At 32.9% G+C, this 17,703-nt stretch overlaps 1 protein-coding gene across 1 annotated transcript; it reads left to right on the top strand.

Moving 5' to 3' along the window:
* The first annotated feature begins 229 nt into the window (after window positions 1-229).
* On the top strand, window positions 230-15,866 carry LOC132552102 (galanin receptor 2b-like). Its single transcript, XM_060216246.1, has 2 exons — window positions 230-278; window positions 14,631-15,866. Exon 2 carries the CDS (start codon window positions 14,650-14,652, stop codon window positions 15,811-15,813), a length of 1,164 nt encoding a protein of 387 aa, XP_060072229.1. The 5' UTR covers window positions 230-278; window positions 14,631-14,649; the 3' UTR covers window positions 15,814-15,866.
* Window positions 15,867-17,703: the final 1,837 nt, after the last annotated feature.

The following is a 17,703-nucleotide window of genomic DNA, read 5'->3' as shown; positions in this document are numbered from 1 at the left end:
GTTCCAGAAATTTCCCTTGACTTTCTGACTCTCTGATGTTGACCCACTGTCCTCAAATACATAACATCGCAAATTAGGTCAATGGAAACGTTTATTGGATGAGTGCGCATGCTCTCGCTCTGGGTATTATTGAGGTCAAACGGGATATCATACACTCTAGAAACGTGTCGCTCATAAGTAAAGCATGGAATATGGATGTTTATGGAGGTTTACACTCATAAAGATTTTTAACATGGTGGACAGATTTTTTAAAATGTGCTAAACGTTCATATCTAAATGTAAGTATTAATTTACGATTACAACAGATCTGTTAATTCCGTTTTTTCCCCGTAGCGAAGGCGTGTTTGTCTTGCGACTTTCTGAAACAAGTAGCAAATACAACCCATGTTTTATATTGTTTTACATATTTAGCCGTGTTTTTATCATACTTGTCCATCAAACTGATTTATATGGCGCAGAAGTATATTATGGAAACAAAACCGTTGCTACAAATTGTTTGTTTTGGTTGCATATTTGTGGCTAAAAACGAAGCGCCACGATCACGAGTCGTATTTCTTACACATTATGCCAGGGGCCCCAACGGGGATCTTGTTTATATTTCAAAACTGAGCAAGTGCTTGGTATTTGTAAACAAGTGTATTTAGAAGTACGAGGTACGACACACCGGATATTACACGGGATAGGAAAACATGCACTGCATTGCGTCGTTTTAAACATCAAAATTCAGTTCATGAATTCCTATTAACAAATTTTAGCACATCTTAATAATTTTGTTTCTTTTAAAAACGTAAATGCCATTAATTTGTCGTAACATCATGGAGTAAGAAACGTGTTTTGCATACCTTATTTGATATATGTGTATTTTATTTTCCATCCAGTCGTAAGGGCACATTCTGGTCTTGAATAATAAGTTAAGTGATAGATATCTGTTCATGTGTAGCTATATAAAGGTACTAAACATTAATTTTATGTTACTTCGCGAGGAAAAAATAAAATACTCTGTTAACTACTTTATCATAACATGATAAAGGAAATCATGTCCCAGTGATCCGGTCATGCATATCTTGAAAAACAAAAATGTGACTTCATGTAGGTGTGTTGTTTAAGTAGTCCAAGGCTTCTCTTCATACATGCATGCAAACACTTACTTATATATATTAACGTAAGTGGATGGCAATTTCTCCATGTGGTAAGAATGATCAAACACTTTGTGCCATTCACATCTGTAGACCGCATTTAATTTGACCTGAAATAGTTATATTTCAGTAGGCCATTGAAGCTATATTATTACACACTAGACCAAATAACACAAATATTTTGATAAAAGACTAGTACATGAGATCTATTTGTAAAGTCTGGCTAGCTCAAAGAAATACTGTAGTGTCTACATGTACATTATCAAAGGCAGACATATGTGTATATATAAATGAACATGATCTACGTATAGCAATCAAGGTGCATTCTTTTTATATGTACTTTTAGATCTTGTCAGTGTCATGTTAAACTTGCTGTGCTTAACAAATTCACTTGTAGCCGATAAAGAATTACATATACCTACTTTTTTTCCTGCCCTTGAAAGGTTTGTAATTCATAGCAGAACTTCGTTCTTTACAAAACTTGCTGGCTAGAAATTATCTGTGAACTTTACATGACAATGAATTAATCAAGTAGCAGATTCTGCTAAAAAGTCATAGACGTGATTGTTCTAAATATCGTATGAGGCATCGTTTGTTAATATTGCTGGATAATTATGGGATGGTACTTATGTAAATAGACATTTCTCCAAGTTAGTCTTAATGCTGTAAGACATGAGGAATCATTATTTGTCATTATTAGATGGCAGTCTTCAATAAAGGAGACCAGAAATTTGCATTTTAAAATTCAAAATTAAAGAAAAAAATTTAGTGTAGTTTCTTTATAGAATACCAATACAACTGTGAATTGCTTGTTTGAAATCTATTTAAAAGTCTTTGTCAGTACGCCAGGATCGTAAGATAGAAAGATTTTTTATGCTTGATAGGACAAATCTGTATAGTCAAGATCTGAATGTATTTGTTATGAACAAATAAATGAGGCATGAATCGATCATGAAGTTGACTTAAATTTTGAAATAGCGGTCCTGTTTACTTTTAAAATTGGGTCACTGATGTCACACACCACTACCAGATGTCCAAAGTCTTCCATAACGGCCTGTTAAAAGAAGAATGTTTTACACATTATGTATCTTTTTACTTACCAACAAAAATTCAAGATACTGCAGTAATTTTGTAAATAACACAGCACAGATATGTTTTTTTTTTTTTTGGTTATAAATAAAAAGTTGTGGGGAGACAAAATGAATTAGCTAAACCTTTGTAGACAATGATATAAAATTATATTGATGTATAACAATTATTTAAGTGAATGGCTACAAATTTATCATTAATACATTATCTTAAACCCTCAAATTTTGAATTTTCCATTTAAAATCAAAATTGGGTAAATATATCACATCTGTATTACTGTTCTGTTGATTCATATCAAGATATTTACTTTGGTATTATAACCAATACCACATGTGGTAAAGTTTTAGATTGTGAGTATGTAATCTTAGGTCTGTTAAGGTTTATCCAGACAGGCTTAATTCCTGATTAGGAGAGCTCAAGGTCTTGACCACCACAGCTTGTACATTCATAAATTACATGCTGAAGTGTCCAGACCTTGACCCTTCATCACCATGTTTTGTACATCCACAAATTACATGCTCAGGTTTCCAAACGTTGACCCTTAAATGGCATTTAATAGGGAAAAAAAGAACTATGGATTGTTGACACCTGTGTTTTATATACAGCTTGTTATCTTGTAGATAGATGATATACTGTGTGTGTCATGTACATGGTACATGTACATCTATAGTATAATAAGCATGCTCACAAATCAGGATACAGAATTACAGAACTTCAGGTACCAAGGTATTACTGGGTGTATTTTAGCATGTTCTGTTTTTAATTTCAACAGAAAAAAGATCACATACCGTGGACTGCCCATATATATGGATTTTTAATGTAGCTAAGTGAAAGGATCTACATAGCTATCTAGGGCATCTGCCAAGCAGAAATGATAAAAAAATGTTGAATTTATAAAATTATCATCAATATATTCCTTAAGGAAAATTAAATTTTTTACACGAACAATATTATTTTCATTTTTTGTAAGGCAATGGAAACCATGCTTTTTGCATTTACATTGAAGCAGACATGCAATATGGCATATATATAAACTAGTGGTTAAAAAGAAATTGTGCATGGATATGATGTGCTATAACTTAGGAGGTATATGAGAAATTGTGCATGGATATGATGTGCTATAACTTAGGAGGTATATGAGAAATTGTGCATGGATATGATGTGCTATAACTTAGGAGGTATATGAGAAATTGTCAACAAAATTTCCACAGGATTTTATCTGATCTTCATTTAACACCAGTTCAATTGATATGGTTATTGCATCAGCAGCGTCTTGGATAGAGAACAGTTTTCACAGACGTTCTCTAAACAAAGTTCAGCTCATCAATACCATGTATATCCACTTCATACTTGACAATGACGCCTTATGGATGCAACAAATGTGCTGAAAGAAATTGCCTGGGTACAAGCGCACAGAATGGGTCAGGTAAAGTCAACAGCTGATTTTGGAGGTGACGCTGTACCTCATCCCGTATGTGTTCTACAGGCGACATATCTATGAACAATGCAGGTCAGGGCAGCACATTCACATTGATCAAGAAGTCGATGACGGCTTGTGCAACATGCAGATGAGCATTATCATGTTGCAACATGGCGTTACATTGTTGCAGAAATGAAAGGACATGAGGTTGGATGATTTTGTCACAATATTTGATGCTTATATGTGTTCCGTCCTCAACCACAAGAGCTGTTCTGCTACGAAATGAGATGCCACTCAATGTCATGACACTACCTCTGCTGAATGGACGTTGTTTAATCACACAACTGTCATGGAAATATTCATCAACACAATGGTACACTCTAGAGCAGCCATCACTGCTGATGAAACTGGACTCATCTCTGAAAAGAATACATGCCAAGTCCTGCCACGTGAAGTCTATGTGTTGTCTATACCAGGCTAAATGTGCTACACAATGACCTCGCTGGAACAGAATGTATGCCTCGGTCAAGCAATCAATTACATATCATTCAGGAACCAGTTCTTCTAAGGCCAAGAATACTTACTTCTAGCCATCAAAGAAGCAGTTCTGAGTCATTTAAGGAGATCAACGACCCAGATATATGGCATTTCAACGTTATGTGTGGATATTCTGACCGAGGCTGGTCTCTGGTGGTCCCGAACTGTTGATACCATCTCCAAAAGGGGTCTACAGTATTTCAGTGCACACCAAATTGTCCAGCAACGTAATTTTGATGTACACCAGATTCGATTGTGCCTACAGTTTCATTCAATATTATTGTCATGGCATATCTCAGTGTTACAGGTATTTACACCGTGCTTTTACACAGGTTTATGTGACAAATATGTTTGTGATTTACTGCTGGCTGAAAAAGAATGTGAAAACAAAGATGTTGGCCAGACAGACAAACTACCTGTACAACTGATGAACAGACCAGTGTAAATGATAAGAGAGGCATACACGACTTACCTGTGTAAAGTTTCAAGCTTCGATTAAAAAATTGGAGCAGTATATGAACATGCACAGTTTCTTTTTTCCACAAGTGTATATAAAGATGTTATTTGACTTAAAGATCCATATCAGATATTTTGTGCTGATAAAAAAAACCAGAAAGTTATATATACTCATCGTAGAGAAAGTGCCTGAAGGTTTATGGAAGGTGCATTCGATTTGGTACATTGTCCATATTGGCTGACCTGCAAAGTTGGCCAATAAGGGGAAAAGTTAGGCAGTATCAAATTAGCCAGTTTGTTATTATCATGATTAGTTAATTGAAGCTGGATATACTAATTCAAAAAGAGGCCCAAATTTATGGTGACATATTATATTGTGTTAAACCTATATACATGCTGAGTGAGAACAGCACTACAGAGCTACTGCAATATACATATGTAAATAATTAAATCAATATGGCTACACCATTTCTTATCAGCTGTCACCAGATGGGGGTAGGGGGTTGGGGAGTGATGCATAATATATCCTCCACAGTATAACACACAGAGAAGAATATAAAATATATACAGTTGTCTCTGCATCCTACATTCATTGGATTTCATTCAGAGATCTTTTTAAAAAAAGTGATAATTCCAGAGATTTTATTGGTTACATAAGTCTGGTTATTTGTTAAATTGTTGTCCTCTCTAAATAAAGGTTGATATCTGCAGTATTTATCCAACTCCTCCTCCTTCTACTATAGCATTTTGGTTTACTGTTCAGAATTTCCATAGTGTATATTTTGCTATTCAAAATTTAAAACCTGATAAATTGTATTGGTAGACCTCACTTATTTTTGGGACTCAAATATTTCAGTCCTGGATTCCTGCTATTCGTGTGAGACTCCCTGAAATTTTGAGAACCTGCTGCATGTTTTAATAGTGGACTTCTAATAATTGTGGAAAGGGTGCTTGGACCTGCAAGAAAAATTCTTACAAAACTCGATTTTCTTGTTGAAAAATTAATTCATGTATATAAAGCATAATATTTGAACTTGCCCTTTCTACTTAATTAATGAAGTTTTGAAATAATAGATAATTGAAATGATTTGACTGATAGTCTATGTCTAAAATGTAGCCCAGAGATTAATATAGTGTCCAATACTGTACCTATATGTCAATTCTTTTACATAGCATTACCCTGGTTCTATATATTGGTGTGAAAAGTTCACAAAATTGATTTCTGAAATGCACAAAAGTGGTTATAATAATTATTAAATTCCAAGAATTACATAGACATGTGCTCTTTCATATATCACATTGTCTCTTACATCGCGGGATTTTCTGAGGACTGAAAAGATAAAAAAAATTGGCCTGTTTCCAAATACTGTTGGCATGTCGTATCAAGTTATTGATATGGAAGCGAAAGGAATTTTATCTTTAAATCAATCTGAATTGCATATTGCATGCACAGAAACTCTTCTATTTACTTATAAAGTATATATGGTGATACAAATTCATACCTTACAGATCTAGTGTAAAAGATCATCTAGAGGACTTGAATTTATTCTTTTATATTGGGGTATATGTCCATTCCATATTTTCCAATATGCTGTTTTCCTCTAATCATTCCAGGCTGATGGCTGGACACATTACAAAAGTCCATTAACACATAACCATATGTCTGTCATGCATTTATGTAAACTAGGTCAAGGTGACTGATGACAAACTGACTTTTATTACTGTACAAGAAAATTCTAGATAGTCTCAAGTTTTACTTTAAGCAACTCTCGTAGAGGTTACAAAATCTGCTCCATTGAGCTTTCAGTTTTGAAGAAAGTTTCCTTATAGGAAATGTTGAGACTAAGCTTTTCAAATCTAAAAATTCCATTTAAAATTCATACCTGACTACATTGTGTTTCACTTGATTGTTACAGTTTTTACCGGGTGATAGACCATAGCTTTTGTCCTCTGTGGTCAGGCGTATGCCTTTTATGTGGATGGGAAAAAAAATTGGCAGAATGACAAAAGAAAAAAAAAATGAAGTGTATCGTCTAGCATTGGTTCTGGACCATCATGTATTTTGGAACGGCCATTTCATCGAGGCATATTACATACTATATTGACCTGGGTTACCTTCACCCTGATAATTTTTGTTGCTGTAACATGTCGCGCTTCCAGGAAGAATAAAAAAATATTATTTAAACCAATGATACCAGTACACCAGTACAAGATGTTGGTACCAAGTTATTTACGAGTATCTGTCCATCACCTGTTTGTAACTGAAACAGATCGTCTAGAACCTTCATTTGCATCTGTATAAAGGCTGATTTTCAGATTGAAATGAAAATAACATTCTCATGGGTTTAATAAATAATACATTTTAATATGAATAACAATAATTTCTTCTGAACTTTTGTGGTTACTTCTAAAGTCGTAACAGAAGTTAACAAAAGCCTGTTGCATGCTGGGATCGATAGGTCGCCAGGTAAAATTCTAGAACGAATGCCATGCTTGTTTGTGATAGGAATGGCTTCGTGCAACTTAAAAGAAATAATATGGAACTGCAAGAAATTTGACAGCATGCAAAAACCTTCGCTGAAGATATATCAATTTGAAAATGGCTGGTCATGACTATTTCTTTTCCATTTATTAACACTCCAAGCAAATTTATTAAAATTTTTTAGAATTTTGGTCTATTAGTTTATATCATTGAGAACTCGGATGAGTTTGATATTGGTCAAAATCGGTCAATATTTGCCAGAATTGTGGTACTTTAAAAACATTAAATTGTGAAATTAATCTTTTTTCTGTCAGAATACTTAAATGTTTACTGTAAGATTGGGACTAAATTTAATGTAATATTTTATATCGGTAAGATCTCGGAGGATTTCAAAATAAGTCAACATTTGCCAGAGGCAGAGTAACAGGACTATAAGATCGGAAGATAGACAATTTCTTTGTTTCTGTCAAATAACTTTACTGATAACGTTATAGACTCCAAATCTGATATACAGATATATGTATTGGTTGATATCAGTGAGATCTGGCATCAGTTTGATAATGCGTCAAAATCTGTCAATATTTCCCAAAGTTATGGGACTTTAAAAGCATGAAAATAAATAATTTATCTGTTATTGTTGGGTAGCCATTTTTACAGTCGGATTTTAACCACCTTTGGGCATATTGTGTTATATCAATCAGATTTCAAATGATTCTGATGTTGGTCCAGAGGTCTGTCAATGTTTGCTAGAGTTACTGTACTTTAATAATGAGAGTATTAGTAAGAGACAGGGTAAGTACAACTTAGTTAGGGAGACTGAGTAGAAGGTTTAGTTGCATTTTGATGTGCTTAATTTGTAGATTATGTAGAAAACATTTTCTTATCAAAAGGTGCATTGCTGTATTCAGCACATTGAGATGAGAATTGGTAGGATAAGTATAAGGTACACTTAAAGATTATTGTTCTTATGATGACATTCTTATTGGTTTCTGAATGGTTTAGTCAGAGTTGGTGACAAGGCTGAACATACACACCCACAAAGGTAAGGTGTTAAGTTCGAGGTATAATTAAAGGCAATAAATGAAGCCTCATGTGTTATAGGTGATGATGTTGACAATAAAAAAGTTAACTGGTGAACATCAAATAGGTAAAAAATGAATGCATCCAATAGCAACTATAGCCATGTAAACAAGTGAGTACTGAAGATCAGGTGACTTTATTTCTGTACGTCACATTAGATCTCTAAGCATGTTGATGAGATATAGAATTTTTGATTGAACAAATTGGTCACCAATAGGAGGCTTCCGATTGGTTGAAAATCAAATATTTTAATAAAAATTGTTCTAGGTGTTGTCACAGAAGATGACAACAGTGGAGACCAATTTCAGATTTGACAAAAAAAAATCCTGACAAATGTAGGGAAGTTTCAATATTCTTGGATTTTGATGAAATCTGGTATACATTGTAAGTACCTTTATTTTTGATAATAGAATATACTTATCATAGTGGACATAACAGCCACACTAGTGAGGCTACAAAGTCTTGTCAGTGTCTCTTATAATGACCGATGCATTTTTTGGGGACTTCCATATATACAGTTTCCATTATAATTAGAACTGGTCGTAATTAATATAGATACATATATAGGTATGTACATAACATGATTATATATAGATACATGTATATGTATGTACATAACATGATTATATATAGATACATGTATATGTATGTACATACATGATTATATATAGGTACATGTATATGTATGTACATAACATGATTATATATAGATACATGTATATGTATGTACATACATGATTATATACAGGTACATATAAATGTATGTACATACATGATTATATATAGATACATGTATATGTATGTACATACATGATGATATATAGATACATGTATATGTATGTACATAACATGATTATATATAGGTACATATATATGTATGTACATACATGATTATATATAGGTACATATATATGTATGTACATAACATGATTATATAGGTACATGTATATGTATGTACGATTATATATAGATACATGTATATGTATGTACATAACATGATTATATATAGGTACATATAAATGTATGTACATACATGATTATATACAGGTACATACATGATATATATAGATACATGTATATGTATGTACATAACATGATTATATATAGGTACATATATATGTATGTACATAACATGATTATATATAGGTACATGTATATGTATGTACGATTATATATAGATACATGTATATGTATGTACATAACATGATTATATATAGGTACATATAAATGTATGTACATACATGATTATATACAGGTACATACATATATATATAGATACATGTATATGTATGTACATAACATGATTATATATAGGTACATATATATGTATGTACATACATGATTATATATAGGTACATATATATGTATGTACATAACATGATTATATATAGGTACATATATATGTATTTACATAACATGATTATATATAGGTACATATATATGTATGTACATACATGATTATATATAGGTACATATATATGTATGTACATAACATGATTATATATAGGTACATATATATGTATGTACATACATGATTATATATAGGTACATATATATGTATGTACATAACATGATTATATATAGGTACATATATATGTATGTACATAACATGATTATATATAGGTACATATATATGTATGTACATACATGATTATATATAGGTACATATATATGTATGTACATAACATGATGATATATAGGTACATATATATGTATGTACATACATGATTATATATAGGTACATATATATGTATGTACATAACATGATTATATATAGGTACATATAAATGTATGTACATACATGATGATATATAGGTACATGGTCTTTAAAATACCATAAGGACATGATACCTGGACTTTCAGTGTGACATATTTTGGTGTTTATGATGATTCATGGAATAATTTCTAGATTTTATTCTATAAATAGCAACACAAGTCATCTTGAATGACATCTATTGTATGACATGCTGTACTAGTCATATTATTCCAATAAATAAGAATTGTCAACATGTTTCACAGGGTAATGTTTCACAATGATATTGATATGATATCTATGCAGAATATATTGTACAATAAAGTGTTTTAATATATGATACAGGATTCACACCAGCTGTCTATATCGATAAGACCATGATTTGATAAATAGTTTGCCTCTAAACTAAAGGCGACACAGTTCTAATTGAAGTGTTAAACTATATGTAATATTTTGACTGAGTACAGTTAATCAGCCCTGGTGTGCTTGACACATACAACTAAAATGTGATTGTTGGATATTGTGGAGACACAAATATTACTTATCCTGGGCTGTTTAGTGTATTCATTAATGATTAAATCTACATACAAATCCTTAAATTACTGATATAAAACTCCAGCTATGATCCTGTTATAAAACAATGTGGACGGATTATTGATGGATCAGTATAATGCTGTAATAAAGAAAGGGTTAATATAGGAATAATATCTCAATCATCATCGTACAAACAATATAGTGATTATGCGGGCGTAACAGTGGTACATGTAAGTTGGCACTAAAGTTCATGGTTACAATAGACTGTATAATATCATCATCACATGTCTTTTTAACAAACAAACCCTAACATGTACATTGATATTTGTCCACTTCATCACATTGCAAAATGTTTTATTTTTTAATAGATAAGGTTATCTACTGGTTACTAAGGTTACTAAAGAACTGCTCTGTCAAGTTCTTAAATTTGGTTATCGGCCATTTGAGATAAATCAAAATTATAAAGCTCATTTTATACATACATTCGTCTGGTCATATACTTACAAATGGTTTCATTTCAAAACCCTTCAAGTTTTCTCGTTCAGTAAAACAGGGGTGCCCAATAGCACCTTTAATTTATATTATTCAAGCAGAACTCATGACATGTTCTATTAGGAAAAATGCTTCAACAAAAGGAATTAAGATACCATTTAGTAACAAGGAAAAATTTGAAGCCAAAATTAATATGTTTGCTGATGATTCGCAGCTATTTGCTGGGAATGAAAATTCTATTCCAATAATTTTTAGCGTTTTACACCAATATCAAAAAGCATCTGGTGCCAAAATAAATAAGAAAAAAACTAAAGGTATGTACATAGGAACATGGAAACAAAGGCCTCCTAACTTTAAGGAAATTTGTTGGGTAGAAAGGGTTAAGGTTCTTGGAATAATGCATGGTTTTGGAATAAACATTGATGAAATTTGGGAGAAAAAGATAAAAAAAGATTGAAGCAACCATGCAAAGCTGGAAAAATCGAAATCTTACACGTAGAGGATAATAAAGTCATTAATACTTTCTATAATTAATTATGATATATCTCAGACAACTATACCACAGAAATATAAAATTACCATAAATACAAGGATTTACCAGTTTCTATGGAACGCTAATGTAAATAAAGTTGCTAAAGAAAGCTGTTATAGAGACATTAATCTTGGAGGGTTAAACATGATTGATCTTGATTTAATGGAAATATTTCAATGTATCAAAAATACATACAACATAATTCATTCAGAAGTTCAGTGTTGGAATGCATTAGGGAAATATTTGCTTAAAATATATTATTCTACCTTCTCACAGAGCTCTTTTTATGTAAATGTAGTACTACAAAATCATTAGCATTAAATCGTATTCCACAGTTTTATAGGGTCTCTCTCGAATGTTGGCAGGTCATGTTAAAACGCAGTCCAGTTAAGACAAATAAACGAAATACTCAGTTAAAGGATATTTGGAAACACCAATATCACATTCAGAAAAAATCCTGTTTTCTGTAAAAATTGGACTTAATCAAATAAAACAAAAACAAAAGATATATGGAGTAAAGGAAGAAAGGATTTTATTAATTCACAAGAATTATGGGAGAAATTGTTATCTAAGCATAACTGGATATCAGAATTCTCCATTGTAAAGAAAGGTTTAGCCTGTAGCACAGCATGAAATAAGACTCTTTCATTAAGTATGTAACAAACATTCAATATTTCTGTAGTTTATATTCATTACCATGAGTCTTGTCTTCATCACACGTTCCTCTCTCCAGACCTCTTTCATTCTCAATTGTTCATGATTTAGAAGTTAATAAACCTGTTTTCTACGTTCACCATTAAGATAATGTTACAGTGATAAAAAGAAGATATTTAAGATTTCAGTTAAACAAATACATTATGTCTAGTGTGGCTAATATTTCATCTTTCACCAGTGTACTTAGTGAAAATTTGGTATCAAATTTTTTCATCGGCCAATTTTACATGGTGAAATGTGTTCTCTGTTTTCAGTGGTGGGATTTTTCTATAGTACAATTTCTTGTTGCCTGGAGAAACAAATAATATATTTGTATATCAGAAAAAAAACTTGTTATTCCAGTGTATATCACAGGTGTCAATGCCAGATGTTTCTGCCATTATTTACAAACATGACTGCCTCATTTTGAAATTTGTTATGTGATATGTTATCATATGAGCACAACTGTATGAGCTTTCCAAAACAATTGGAGTGGTCAAATACCAGGTCATGAATGTGGGTGTTAAAGGATATGTTTATACAATTTCTAATAAACATGTTTTCACCATGATTTCCCTTAAAAAACATCTTTAATATTTTTTTCACGATAGCTGTTTATAGCTCCATGGTCTTAATTTGATATTTTAAGGAGTGCTGCTGAATCTATGATATCATTGTATCTTAATGTCAATGATGGATTAGATCCGGATGAAATCCTATAAAATCGCTGATATTATAAATAATATGTTGTTGACAGTCACCAATATCCCACTAGGCCCAAAGACCATCTATTTATTGTACACTTGTTGTCATCATTTATAAGGGACTTGAAGTTCTGTTTTCAAGGTCTTATTATATAAATTTGATATCAAACATTCTCACACCTGTAATTCAGTTAGAATCAGCTGTTCCATAAAATTTTTGATGCAGCTTCTATGTAATAAAACTGAGAATGGAAGAAATTTTATACAAAAGAAACAAGTTGATGAGACTTGAAACATATGTTTTCCATAAATTTTACATCGTGTAGCAATATCGATGTATCTATAGCTTCCCCTCGACTCGTATTTCCAGTGTATCCCTGAAATAGACAACTCTGTCACCACAAGTAAACCTTTCATTAATCAAAACCATTTCAATGTTGGCGTATTGGTTATATAAAGTTCCTTTTCTATTGGAGTCGAGCATATTAATATAAGTTGTTGTCAATGACTTCTGTAAACAGTTTATAATCTTTGAAGTAGACACAGATTACACACATGCAAAACTTGAGAAAGGCTACAAATATGTGAGTATTGTCTTTTTTAAATCCGTAAAAACACTGTTTCAATACCAATATAATTGTGTAGAAACAGCTAGAACTGTCACAAGTACCAGGGTGCCGTTCAGGGGGTAGGTATGATGAGAAACTGGCTCTGAAATGTGTATCTGGTCAAAAAAGGAAACCTTGTTCAGATTGTGTGTGAGTGTGTTAAACATGATCCATTAGGTTATGACAATTTAAAACAAAAGAAGAGGAAAAAACCGATACTCCAGACAGCAGCAATTATAGGTTGGTGGTTTAAGAGCATCAAACTTACAGATGTCGTCAACATAAAAGTACAAAATATAAAGGAAATCTATGCCAGGGCAGTTCTAGTTCCAAGTGTAATATACATGACTGTTTAGGAGATCAGCTTAACAGATCAGTATATAACCAGCGTGTGTAGATTTTAATCTATATATTGATCGTGATCCCTAACAGAGATTGACTACATGTAGGCAAGCCGGCTTCATTGTCGCATTTCACTGTTGCAGTTAAGCTCATGTTCAGCTCTGAAGATGGAAACAAGCTACTTTCACTCAGTCTCTATATGAAAAAAAAATTGAAATAAGTCTTAGATGACCAGATTATGCTTATCAAACCATTTTTTGTAGAGTTGTTCTGTCCATGGTAAATGTCTAGACAGTGACAAAATTGTCTGTGGGATGAGGTCAAAGGAGGAAAAATTTGTTTTTTATTTCAAATTTTTTCTCCTAACTGAGAAACTACAAAATTAAAGAAAACATACTCTCCATGGATGTTAAGGTCCTAAGATGGTTTGTTAAAATTTGTGGTTTTGTAAACACCATAACTCCCAGGTCCCATGGTAAATGGTGCTGTATAGTTACTCTCTAGGAAAATTACAATGGGGATGATATTTTGAGTGACTTGATATTATTAAATAAAAAAAAATAAGGAACTCGGCCTGAGAATCTCTACAGTAGGGTACAGGTATGAAAATCTGCTTACATAGTTAAGGTTTCAGAAATCTTCTCTCCGTTTTCCTTTTCTTGTTACTCTGATCTATTCCTTTTTTGGTCATTATCTGTTTCAATACATGTAGAGACAGCTATTGGTATGACCATACACATTTTTTTTAATTCAAAAATATATTTTGTTACAGATGATGTGACAAGACCAACATGATGGACGAGGTTGAAGAAAACGACACAGGCTTGGAGATTAATGTTGAAGTTCTCATAAAATGTGTCCTCTTGAGTCTCATTGGAGTGGTATGCATTGTGGGCAACATGTTAGTGATTCGAACTTTAATCTTCTTCAAATACCCGAAAATTCATCTTTACGTCATGATAGGTGGACTGTCTGTGGCAGACCTCCTCAAAATCACACCCGAGATCCTGCAGAATGTGATCCGCTGGACACACAAGGGTGATGTGATCACATCAGAATGGTGCCAGTCCATTTTCTACCTCGTAGAAACATGCACATACGTGGCTTCCTGCCATCTTGTCGCGCTCAGTATTATTCGTTGCATCATGCTCACAGACCGTGCGCATTATTCAAAATCTTATGTTGTCCATGCATTCATCAGCAGTCTTGTCATATGGGTACTTACAATACTTGCCAACATCCCAAATGTAAAGGCGATTGTGAAGGACGATGATTACGGGTGTTTGCGCAGCGCCTCATTAAATGCAGAGACTGAGAGAAATAGTTATTTAAAAGTTGCGTTTTCGTATGCTCTGCCCCTCCTGGTGATTGTGATAGTGTACATTGTAACTTGGTACTTTACACAGAGGTTTTTCGCAGACAGTTACTCTCACAGAGAAAGACGCCTTTCTCGTATGGTGACATTGCTGATAGTGAGCTTTGGCATATGCAAGTTGCCACATGAGATCGTGAGTTTTATTGTCTTTTATCAGTCTCGTATGGTACTGACCTCTTTCAGTAATCTTAAATTGGACTTGGACTTGTCTTTGAACAGTACAGACACTCTTTCCTCCGATGACATGCTCAATGACTATCCCAACAACGGGTCTGATAACTACCATCTCTGGGGAAACATCTACGAATATTGTGACATTTTGGCCGTGCTTGACTTGGCTCTTCGGCCCTTCTTCTATGCAAAACTCTCCTATTACTTCAGTAAGAGCTTTGATGAAGTTATCAATTGTACATCGTGTCGTAAGAACAACAATGCTTCGTGTTCAGATGTTCACCAATCTCGTGAAGGTGCAGTACGAATGGGCTCACAAAGTGGCCCATCTTTGACACCACTGACCGTGGGGCGTGAGGAATCTCCGGACAATCAGTGTGATGACATCATTGAAATTGAGGACGACTGATGGTGATTAAAGTGTGTACTGTATCAGGTATGGTGCAGTGTTGACATTGGACATGTATTAATGGGTAAAAATCTGATAATAGATAAATGATATCACAGAATAGTTACTATAGATCTGTACTTGAAGACTTTTGTCTGAAGGTGTTGTGCGTTACATCAAAAGTTTGAACCATTGGATAGAATTGTTCTTAGAAAATCAGAATGGTTTTCGGACTGACTGAAACAGGAAGAGGTAATACCAACACAAGTCTCTCTTTACAGAAAAAGGTATATTATAGATGTGTTTATATATGTTCCATTTTATACTTGGTGCTACTACATTACTGGGGATTTGTGTTGATTTTTTTTGCGATAAGGTGATGTATATTGTCTGGAATGAGTTTCTTAAATGGTTTGATTTGCAGCAGGGCGCATAGTTGTCTTTTCTGCAATGAACTACAATATTTTAGGAAATAATTGGCTTATATTCAGACTCCAAACAAATAAAGCTGTATACCGGTACTTGAATTGAAGTAAAGGAGACATATGATAGATCTTAGAACACTCAGAAGTTCCATTGATAAGACAATTGTAAATAATAAACCATTATGTAAAATTTCAGGGTCATATTCTCATAAAATGGTGTTTTCAACAAATTAAATGCCATTTTACCAAATCAATTGGTAACATAAAATCTTCCGTTTAATCTTGGACTAAAATCGGTGTCTTTGATTTTGATATTTCTGTAATGAAGGATCTGGAGTGAAAGTCTTAGGGGTATACTTTCTGTTAAGATGAATTATTTTTTAGGCTGTGTTACTCATACATGTTTGACCTGTTTTTGGACTTCTTTTTTGTACAGCTTCTAAAGACACCAATGGAGAGAGAGCGTTATGTGACCTTGCCTCTTTCCATTGGTTGACTGTTAAATATGTTTCCTCATATAATGAAAACATTACCTCTCTCTCAGGCAGCACCATTTGGACATCTGTTAATGTATTTATGGAATTGTCTACATTCATTGTTCCAATCATCAATTAATGACAAGCTCAGCTATGACCATATATGGTATAGAGAAACAATATGGAGAAGCATTAATAGCTTCATATTTAATTGGTTATGACACTTAAATCAACACTTTTTGTTTGAATTTATATTCATACTAATTTCAGCATTGCTTCAAGGAAATGTTGCCTTCAAATGTATTTTAAACTAATAAATGGTGATCATAACTTAGCACAGACAGTTAAATGAACAATGACACTCCTGAATGTTGATTTTGATATTCACTGATCATGATGGGATTCAGTTATCATTCTAAATTAGACGAGATATTCATTTAAATCTTACATTAGTTTCTATTTCATATGCAGTTTATGAAATATGCCTGAAGAATATTTCATTTTAGTTAAAAATGAAAAAAAATGATGAACAATTTTCATCATTTGCTTATGCAATGGAAATAAATTCAAAATGTTTTATCACGTGGATAATTCAAGCAGGTATTATATAAAACTGACACATGGATAATTCAAGCAGGTATTATATAAAACTGACACATGGATAATTCAAGCAGGTATTATATAAAACTGACATTTCCATATCAACATTTTCATGCAAGACAATTTTCAAGCTCTGGTATTATATAAAACTGACACATGGATAATTCAAGCAGGTATTATATAAAACTGACACATGGATAATTCAAGCAGGTATTATATAAAACTGACATTTCCATATCAAATTTGAAGCAATTTTGGCTCTGTATCGCAAGGCAGGAAATCGTCCAAAGGGTTCTGGCTGTCTATACGAGATTTTATTTTTATCTTGGTTGGAGATCATCCGTGACCAAGACAACAATAAAATCAGCAATAGAAACTGTGAATCATTTCTATATCTGCAACTGATAGCT

This window comes from Ylistrum balloti, unplaced genomic scaffold (assembly GCF_031769215.1).
Source record: "Ylistrum balloti isolate Yb309-2 unplaced genomic scaffold, AGI_CSIRO_Ybal_v1 Utg370236, whole genome shotgun sequence".
NCBI classification, from domain to species: domain Eukaryota; kingdom Metazoa; phylum Mollusca; class Bivalvia; order Pectinida; family Pectinidae; genus Ylistrum; species Ylistrum balloti.
This window is presented reverse-complemented; position numbering and strand designations above follow the sequence as displayed.